Consider the following 10,680-nt stretch of genomic DNA (forward strand, 5'->3'; position numbering starts at 1 on the left):
ACACAGATAATATTTTCTGTGCTACCAAAATATTTGGGGGTTTGGGGGCCTGCAGATTAACCCAATATGGAGTCTAGGGGGAATAAATTACATGCAGGGCTCCTTTTAACTTCTCCCTAACCCCTGTAACCACACTGATTTATGATAATTTGCAATAATTAGATTTTGACACAGGAGCCATGTTAAGGGCCCTGCCATTCATTTCATGTTATGTGTTTTACATTTACAATAAATCAAATTACCACAAACTAATTCACAGCCTTTGGAGCCGTTACACATGTAGCTTTTTAAATCAGGGACATCTAACTTTTTTGAAAACAAATTATGGGTAATTATTTTTAATAGTAGTAACGAAGGTAGCAAGAATAGTTAGAATAGTGACAGCAAACGTTTTACAGCAGCAGAAGCAATACTAGTAGTAGCAGTATTTGCCATAGTAAAAACTGCATTATTAGTACCAGCAGCAGTAGTTGTGGCAGTTTAGTAGAATAGTAGTAGTAGCAGCAGCAGCAGTGGTAGTACAAGTAGTATAACAATGGCAGATTCAACAACAGCATTATTACTTCTAGTAGTAGTTTCAGCATCAAATGTAGTAGCAGCATTAACAGTAGTGTTGGAATCAGCAGCAATATTAGCAGTATAATTATTATCAGTACTGGTAGCAGAAGTTGTTAGTAGTTGTAGTAAGACTAGTAATAGTAGCGATAGTTATTGTGGTAGTACCAGTAGGAAAAGCAAAAGCGGTAGTATAACTACACCTAGTATCTTTGAACCATTACTTGACCTGCCTCATTTGTAATATCTGTTTATATTCACCTGTACTGACAAGGTAACGATATTGGAGGCTAGCGGCCGTGTTGGAGGACGGGTGGAGACCTACAGGAATGAAGAAGAGGGCTGGTATGCTGAACTGGGAGCCATGAGGATCCCAAGTTTTCACAAGTGAGTTAATGTATTTTTTTTAAATTGAGCATTTAAATATATAAATACGTTCAACCTTTCCCCATCTCAGACCAACATGACTGTGTAAAAGAGAAACTTTTGAAGCTACATTGAAAAGTGTACAAATTGGCATTCCAGCTTTTTATGAGGTTGATTTGCAAAGATACCATCCAAACATGGATACTAGCAATTTATTTTTACATTAAAGGTAAGCTGAAAATGGAGCTTGATAGAATCCAGAAGAGGTCGTCGCTGTTGTGTTTGTTACTTAACTAAAAGATCACAAAGGGATGTAGAAATGTAGCCGCTAAGCAGCAGAAGAATCTTTTTCATTTACTGTCTTGGCTCAAACACAGTACAAAACACTTGCAGTCACCAGCTGACTCTGCCACCATCACCTCTGTCAACAGGATCGTCCTCACGGTTGCTAAAGATCTGGGGGTCAATCTTACTGACTTCATCATGGATAACGATAACACCTTTTATCTGGTTAACGGGTTGCTGGAGAAAACATCCACAGTGAAAAAAAACCCTGATGTCCTGAAATACAATGTGAGCCCAAGTGAGAAAGGGAAGTCAGCTGAAGAGCTGCTACAGCAAGCATTGCAGAAGGTATGTAATAATCACGGTGAGTGATGAATAATTATGAACAGCATACTTGCTAAACTTCAAGACATAATTGCCTAAACTGGGAGATGAAACTTAACCACTGTTCCCTTCAGAAAACCTGTCATCCCAGAGACGGTTTTGTTGCATTCTAGTGAGTCATTTTCTTGTTAAAAAGCAAGAGCGCAGGTTTAGCTTCAACATCTGAGGGGTCACACATTAAGTGGGGGGTCTGGGCCTCCTCCTCCTGAAAATGTTGATCCTTAAACACTGTGATGGCAATTTGAGTTTTCAAATAAACAGCTCAGGCAAACACGTGAGTAAGGAGAGCTTCAGCATCAAGCATATCTTCCCACAGAGACACGTTGTCCCTGAGTCCAGGATTACATGCAATATGTTTGGAGATGATAATTATGGAATTCGCATTACAACACTTAATTTCCTGCATTCTGGTAAATTTTCTGCATCAATTTAAAGTGGAAATGTTTTTATTTATATAAGGGGGAAAAGATTCAGGATGCAGGTGACAATTTAAAATCTAAACTATAACAGTTAGGCTCTCAGTCATTCTGTGTTGCTTTCAGGTCAGTATCTCCTGATACCAGAAACAGAGGGGACAGAGTAGTCAGTATAGAAAATGAACCTATGGGCCACTGCCTGCCTTTACTTTATGGGCTGGTCGTTGGCCCCAAGGTGCAACAGCCCTGTTTCTTGCTAGTTTCTCCAACGTTGCCAGCTTTAACTGTTGCCACCACTAAGGTTGATACAGAAGGTTTTTATAGTAACAATAGTTCTCTACCATATTTCATTGCAGGTAATTCAATACTTCACTCTGGACCAAAATGTTGGATTTAACATGCATCAGTTCTCTGAAGTCTTCCTATTCTTTATTGTAGGTGAATAAGTATGTGGAGATTTATGGCTGCGAGGAAGCACTGAGAAAATACGACCATTATTCTGTGAAGGTAAAACACGGCATGATCTCATTGAGTGTGTAAATAAGAAAACTGTGTGTTGAGAATGACTTGGCTTTCTTTTAGTGCAAGTGCCCTTTCCAAATGTTTGCCATACAGTCAACTAATAGTTAACTTGAATAAGAAAACACCTTTGGTTGAGCTTAACGTTCTATTTGAAAAACAGGTTGGCTACATGTTAATATTTGACTATGGTGGTCACATGCGATGACCTGAAAAAGTAACCGAATCAATACTTAAAAATTAAAAAAACTTTGAACATTTTCACAACATTTTTGAAAACGGAGATAGTAGAATAATCTCTCTGTATGTTTTGTATTGTTTTGATAATGGTACTTGGTGCTGTTTCAGTAGTAGCCTAGTGTAAACGCTCATGATAGAGGAAACTAGAATTAAGATGCGTCTCTCCTGTCAGTGAGAAAGCAGTTAAACTATGTGTGCGCTGTTAACTTTGTCTGTAATAAAGCTGTGCTCAGAGTCAGTTTAGGTGGAGTTGGTTTGCATCCCTTCAGGCTAATCACTTACAGAAAAGGCAGTAGCAATAATAACAAGGCCTATAGGATATCCGAACAAAATTCCCCATCACTAGTGCCCACCCATTGAAAATAAATGCCCCCCTGCTGAGCTCAGTCTGACGCCGGCCCCAACACCCCCATATCAAAAAAATGGTATCATTCTCGTTTCATAACGCGTTTGACTCCCATCGTTTCGATGGTGAGATTGGCAGTCAAATCGGGGTCAGCCCTGCTGTATTCATAACTTATTTGATCAGCTCCCAGTCTGTCAGGTTTCCTCACTACAGTGGGCTTTGGAGCTCCTGGAGCAGAGAGGCTGACATACAGCACGACCTGTTAATATCATTAAGTAGCCTACAGCTTAGGTTACATTCATCTGAAAATATAAAGACAATGAAAAACTTTGCTAATTTATGACAATCACACAGGGATAAGAATCATAGTCAGATAGCTAACGTCGTTTCACCTACTTATTGAACGGGCAAGGCATTTCCTCTTCCATGTACATTTAGTCATTTGGTGGTCAGTTTTATAAAACTTAAAAGAAAGTTTTCATGACAGAGATTTAATCCCCAGACCTGCTGCATGAAGACCAATGACACTGCCACTGAGTGGGAGTCAAACCCAGGTCTCCCACATCAAAGGCATGATGCGTATCCACTGTCGTATGGACACCTTGAAAAGATACACATAGCCTCACATTAAAGGTTTAGTGTGTAAGTTTTAGTGACATCTAGTGGTGAGGGTTGCGAATTTCACCAAATGGCTTACTTCGCAATAAGGTCCGGCTGCGGACTGTAGCACCGCTCACGCCACGCCCCTCGCTCACAACACGCCCCTCGCTCACAACACGCCCCTCGCTCACAACACGCCCCTCGCTCACAACACGCCCCTCGCCCCCGCTACAGTCCGCAGCCGGACCCTTGTCTTACTTCTTTCTCTCTGTGATTATGCCCATCTTCTAGCTGTTGCTATCAAACAAACAGTTTTTCATGTTTGGACTAACTTGTCCAGCAGAAGACAGGCAACGTCTGCGCCACTTTGAAAACATTTATCCCGCATCAGCACTTTTCATTCTGGGAAAATCCACACCACTGAAAACATAGTTATGGATATTATTTTGCATTTCTGCCAATACATCCTTAAAAATATTACACACTGGACCTTTACGACTCTACAGAAAGTGGTCACACTGAAGGTTCTCTCTTGTCAACTATGTTACTTTGTGGATTTCACCCCAGAATATATGTATTACAGCAACACTGATAAATGAAGGCACACAGGCTCGTCTTACTTGGAGGAGGGAGGGTCAGAGACGTTGTTCCATTCACAAACCAACACTTCTTTATATTTAACATTTCTTTTTGAAATGTCTTTTCACAACATGTATACCATTTAAAACCATTTAGACAGAATTAACACAATATTTACACCAACTGACAAACACAAACTGAGCTAACCAGCGTGTAACACTCAGGCGAACATTACTCTCAGACAGTGGTTGACCTTATTTTAAGAGGCTCACTCTGAAGGTAGTTCAGAGGCGGGACCTTATCTTTTACAGGGGAGCACACACACAAAGCTCTTGGTCCTTAACTAGCACGAGAATACCTTGGCGAGTTAGTTCCTCACACCTGATCACACTTTCATACAATGCTACATTAAAAGAGTCTTTTACAAAGGACGTCAGTTATTAGAGTTTTTCTAGTGTGTAAAAGAGGCAAGGCAGCTTTTCCTCCACTGGGCAGGCAAGAGACTGGACCATCACTTCAGGGAGGATTTGTGCCCCGTGATTAGCGACAAAGGGACACACCCAACACTCAGGAAGGAAGGTCCAGTCCTGAAGGAAGCCTACACTGGCAAGCAACCGCTCGTCCACACGGGGAGGGAAAAGTCCCCACACTGGCGGGGAGAGGTGGCGACGCCACCATTTATACTGTCCTTCCACTGAGCCCACCCACTCCTGTCAAATAACACATTATCGTTTTATAATAATAGTTTTTATTTATAGAACACTTCTGAAAATCCATGTTACAAAGTGCTTCACATTACACATTTCAAAAACCATCAGATAAAAAAAACACGAATTCAAAGTTAGAAGGTAAATTAAAGTCAAATGTAATCAGGAAAGGTTTATTGATAAAAGTATGTTTTAAGAATGGACTTAAAGGAGTTCAATGAGTCTGCCGACCTTTGATTCATTTTAAGCCCTCTTTCTGACTGCATGACTTTGTTTAACAGGAGTATCTGAAAGAAGAAGGAGGTCTGAGTCCAGAAGCTGTGAGGATGATTGGAGACCTGCTTAACGAACAGAGCCTTATGCACACAGCGCTGACTGAGATGATCTATGACCAGTCAGATATCAATGACAACGTGAGGTGAGGCCCTACATCCTATATTGTCTATTCAAAAGGCACATTGTTTGCACAGTGTATATATATCAGAGATGGAAAGAGTGCTAAAATATTGTACTTAAGTAAAATTACTGTTATACTGATTAACTTTTACTTAAGTACAAGTAAAGTTACTAAAATCTACTTAAGTAAAAGTAAAATGTAGCTCATTAAAATTTACTCAGAGTAAAAGTTGCACTGCACTGTATATGAAGTCATATCCCTCTTTAGGCAACATTAAAACAGGTGGTACTTTGAATGTGCCTTCATACACATTAGCATAAATTTTGCCTAAGCATTATTAACTAGTAACCAGCAGGTGCCAACTGACATTAACGATGTCATGCACCAATGTGTTTTTGGCTAATTTGAGCAAAGACTCTTACCAAACTATGAAAACATCTTTTACCAAGCAGAGTGCGAACTACGGGGGCGCTTGGCTCCTCTTTATAACCCATCACATGCTACTTTTGCCATTCGTTTCAAAATCTTCCATATCATCATGGATCCTGTGTAAAATGAGGAGTGTCAGACTTCATCCAGCCAGAGGGAACGATCACTGACGCGATCTCCTCTCCCTGGCTCTGTCCACTCCCTCTCGCTGCAGACGGTCAGTGATCGCTCCCTCTGGCTGGATGAGTCCCGATGCTCGTGTTTTGCACATGATCCATGTGCTACTCAGAGCTGGCCATGACAGTGTTGGAGTCCTAGGCGAGATTTGAAATTTTGAGCATTAAAGACATAATTTCCTGCATTCTGTTGAATATTTCTGCACCAATTTATGGTACATCTCCATCTATATAAAGCGAAAAACAATATTCAGGCGGTATGTGACGATTCAAAATAATACATTTAATAGAATATTAACAGTAAGGCTTTCAGGCATTCTGTATGCTTTTGCTTTTAAATATGTTTTCTCCTGTAGATCAATTTTTCTAATTTAATAAAATCCCTGCTGAGTCGGCACACGTGCTTGGCCTTCCCTTCTCTTTTGAGTCTCCGTTTGGGGAAATAACCTCTTTTTAATGGGCCTACGTGGGACCTTTTCACCTCACTGATAAATTAATTCATTTTAATTCAGTTATAAACTCCTGGACTTTAACAGCTCTTGTGTTTCAGCAGGTTTTCTGCTCATAATCAAAACTTTCTGCACATTCAGAATATCTCCCTGACACAAATATTCTAGCTGGCCTCTACTCTGCTGTGCATTACGTTATTGATCTGCTGCTATACAGCCTATCCCCTTCAGACCGTTAGACTGACACAGTTTGGGACAGCATGCTGCATGTGAAACCGAAACCAACCAAAAACACTACTGATGAGGCAGAAATCTAACCACAACCACACGTTAACTTAGGCAGCTCTGATAAAGTGTAACTCACAGTCCAAAATAAAGCAAGGCTGCGCTTCAGTTTTAAGATGTTTGTATTGCAAAACTGTAGCCGACCAGTTACGTTACTGTCTGGACTCACAGCGCGAGGTGCACATGATTAAAATCGCCGGTGTGTCAGCTGGGCGGAGTTGATTCGCCCCGAGTCGAAAATCTCACAGTATGTAGCCCCCTGACATTTTTCAGATAGGAAGCGATTTGCGCTGCACCGGGGTCCAGCACCGTGGGTCGGCCCTGGTGCTTCTGCAGCTGGGGACTCTCTGCGGCAAGCTGAGTCAGTCAGTCCTGTCTTTGAGCCGCTTGCAAATGTGATTTTTTTTTTCTTCAGTAACGGCTGTGATAATACTTCAAAGAAAACATACTTAAGTATAAGTAAAATTAAAGATTATAAAAACGACTTAAAAAAGTACAAGTACACAAAAAAGCTACTCAATTAAAGTACCACGAGTAAATTACTTCCCACCTCTGATTATTTATTTATTTATTTATATATATATATATATATATATATATTAGGGGTGTGCATCTTCGCATTCGATTACTACAGGCTACTGTATGAATGAGCACTTTAGAGATAATGATAGTAATTATATACATAAGCCTTTATATGGCTGGTCTGGTAGTATACTCAGGAAAGATTGTGAAAATGGAAGGATTTAGGCAGAGTAGTGGTGATTGCATATTGACAACATATTTCTGTAGTTTTTACATGGTTGTGGGCCCAGGGGGGGTTATATAATGATGATATACAGTAATCAAGAGGTGAATTTGTGCATTATACTTTATCAAATAAAGCAAACCAGGCAGCCTTCCGTGTTTGAGAATGGCGCTGTTTTTTAATCGCCCACTAGAGGACTGCAGCGCCGCAATAACCAGCCCAGTTCAAATGAAGGAAATGACACAAAAAAGATTAATTCATTTTAATGAACGAGATTTGAATGAACTAGTCATTGTGTTCACCGCATAAATGGTCCGGAGCTGCATTTCCGAGTTCCGCCTTTTTTCGTTTCATGAACATTATGTTATCAATTAACCTCTAGAGAATCGATTATTGACATTTGTGAAGCGATTCATAATCGTCCAAGTCCGCATCGCAATGCATCTAAAAATAAATTATTTTCCACACACCACACCCAAATTAATTAATTAATTAACATACATATATATATAAAGTGATGCAAGATGAAAAAAGTGCCTTAGTAACCTAGGCTGAATATTTTAATTGAGATTGTTGCCACACTTTAGTATAAAAGTCAGACGGTAGTAAATTACGTTACTGTACTGAATGGGTCTGGAAATGTATTGACACGATAATCCCACTATAAGGTGAATTATGAACAGTATGACAGTAGTGGGATGAAAAATGTTAGACAGGAGATAAAGCACATAAAATGTATTTTTTTTTTCTAAAGAACCTACTTTCTGGAATTATCCTAGAAGATAATCTTTTGTATTCATCATTTCATCATCACTGTAGTTAACAACTATTTATTTCAGCATAGGTAAAAACCCATGCCGTCTGATCAGCAGTCTTGACCTGTGAGGTGGATGTATTATCTCAGCAAAGGAAAAGTGCTCACTGACACAGATTTTGACAGATTTGTGAACAATATTTGAGAGAAATATGCCTTTTGTGTACATAGAGAAAGTCTTAGATCTTTGAGTTCAGCTCATGATGAATGGGGGCAAAAACAATAGTGTTGCGTTTATAATTTTATTCAGTGTATAAAATTATATATATTTTTAAACAGTTTTGAAATCATATAATACATACAAACAAGGCAACTATGTAGTTACATTTGTGCTCAATTCAATGACACTAAAAATGTGTGTTTTTGTTTTTAAGCTACTATGAAGTGACTGGTGGATCAGACCTTCTCCCTCAAGCTTTTCTCAAAGTCCTTAATGTCCGCATCCTCCTCAACTCCCCAGTTAAGAGCATCAGCCAGTTAGATAATGGAGTAAATGTATCGTACCAGACCTCAGACCCTAGCCAAAAGCCCTCTCTTACTCACCTTCCAGCTGACATTGTCCTGGTAACAACCACAGCGAAAGCAGCCCTCTTTATGGACTTCAGTCCACCTCTATCCATCCAAAAGATGGAGGCCCTAAGGGGGGTCCACTATGACAGCTCTACTAAAATCATCCTCACCTTCAGCGAGAAATTCTGGGAGAAGAACGGCCTCGGAGGAAAGAGCATCACTGACGGTCCCTCTCGTTTCATCTACTACCCAAGCCACAGTTTCCCAAAAAATAAGAGCATCGGCGTCCTCCTGGCTTCCTACACCTGGGCTGATGACTCCCTCCTCTTCCAAGGTGCGAGCGATGAAGCCCTGAAAGAGCTGGCTCTGAGAGATTTGTCAAAGATCCACGGCGACCATGTTAGGTCTCTTTGCACAGGGGTGGTGGTAAAGAAGTGGACCTTGGATCCTTACAGTTTGGGGGCCTTCGCTCTCTTCACGCCCTACCAACATTTAGAGTACGCTGAGGAGCTCTTCAGAAGTGAAGGCCGGGTGCACTTTGCTGGTGAACACACAGCCTTCCCTCACGCTTGGATTGAGACGTCTATGAAATCTGCAATCAGGGCTGCTATCAACATTAACAATGTGGCGCTCAAAGACTCAGCTAAATTTCCAAGAGGAGATGAGCTCTAGGGTCTGAAGAATTGATTTAGTATTATGGTATAAAATAAAAAGAATACCAAAAGCTGTAATATCTCTAGCTAATGCCTATTATGTTAAATACCACTTTAATTGACTTAAATGTACACAAAGAAAAATAAAATATTTCTAAAGTAGAAAAAAATGATTCCAATACTGCACATTGACAATACGCTTTTTCCCCCCTTTGCCCAACCATGAGCTATTTCGGGGCAGGGTTGCGGGATACTGGAGCCTATCCCAGTGCACATTGCCAGATTGTCACTATATAAGAGGACTGACAACCATTTATGTTAATATTCAGACCTACAGACAATTTACAGTCAGCGTTTAACCTAACCTGTACGTCTTTAAGTGTAATTTATACTTCTGCGTTGAATCGACGACGTAGCCTCTGCGTCGCCCCCTACCCTACGCCCTCACCTATGCCGTAGCCTGACGTGCACCTCCTCAAAAATGTAACTACACACCGAGGCAACGCAGACCGTAAGCACTGTGATTGGAAATTACTCGTTTCGCTATTAGAATGTGATCCATTCAGTTGATAACATTTGAAAAGGCTATAACAGCCACATGTTTACAATTTTACCCCCATTCACATTAGCGGGGGGCTAAACTGGAAGTTAGACTGCTCGGCAGGCTAAAGTCAACACAGTGGACGCTATATGTTACAGCCGACTAGCGTTTGGCAGTTCAAATGCAGAATGACGGTGACACCAACGCACAAATATAAATGCATGGCTATGCAGGTGTATAAATCAAGCTTTAGACTGTGGGAGGGAGAACACCAGAGCAAGAAAGGACCCAACCAGACAATGGATTTGAAGTGACAGTTCATTCATTTTTATTTCTTTTCTTGCCTTGGTTTTCCACCCCAACATTTCTGTATTATACATAATAATTCAATGGTTGTGGCTGTGATCTTTGACTCTACCTAACATCACAGAAATAAAACTACAACCATGACTAATGGCTGCAAAGTGTTATGTTGGTGAGTTGAGTTCTTGTGAATAGCAAGAGACAGTCTAATGATAAACAGTTTAGATTATACACCAAAATTGTCTGGAATATGGTGTCTTGGGTTGCTGGGTCTTTCTAGAAGGGTGTGGTTTTTGTGTGTTTTTATGGGTGGTGTGTGTTTGTTTTACTGTAACAAATGAATCTTGTTATCTATAATATTTGTATTGCAGTTTTGGATCA

At 40.4% G+C, this 10,680-nt stretch overlaps 1 protein-coding gene across 1 annotated transcript in view; it reads left to right on the forward strand.

The window, feature by feature from the left end:
- The window catches only part of LOC123980664 (L-amino-acid oxidase-like), a 14,708-nt gene extending 5,164 nt beyond the window's left edge, over positions 1 to 9,544 (forward strand). The window contains exons 4-8 of the mRNA XM_046065188.1: positions 830 to 942; positions 1,353 to 1,554; positions 2,445 to 2,513; positions 5,279 to 5,415; positions 8,667 to 9,544. Of these exons, the coding sequence (XP_045921144.1) occupies positions 830 to 942; positions 1,353 to 1,554; positions 2,445 to 2,513; positions 5,279 to 5,415; positions 8,667 to 9,474 (1,329 nt within the window). The 3' untranslated portion in view covers positions 9,475 to 9,544. The remainder of the gene's footprint in view (positions 1 to 829; positions 943 to 1,352; positions 1,555 to 2,444; positions 2,514 to 5,278; positions 5,416 to 8,666) is intronic.
- Positions 9,545 to 10,680: the final 1,136 nt, after the last annotated feature.

Source organism: Micropterus dolomieu, linkage group LG12 (assembly GCF_021292245.1).
Source record: "Micropterus dolomieu isolate WLL.071019.BEF.003 ecotype Adirondacks linkage group LG12, ASM2129224v1, whole genome shotgun sequence".
NCBI lineage: Eukaryota > Metazoa > Chordata > Actinopteri > Centrarchiformes > Centrarchidae > Micropterus > Micropterus dolomieu.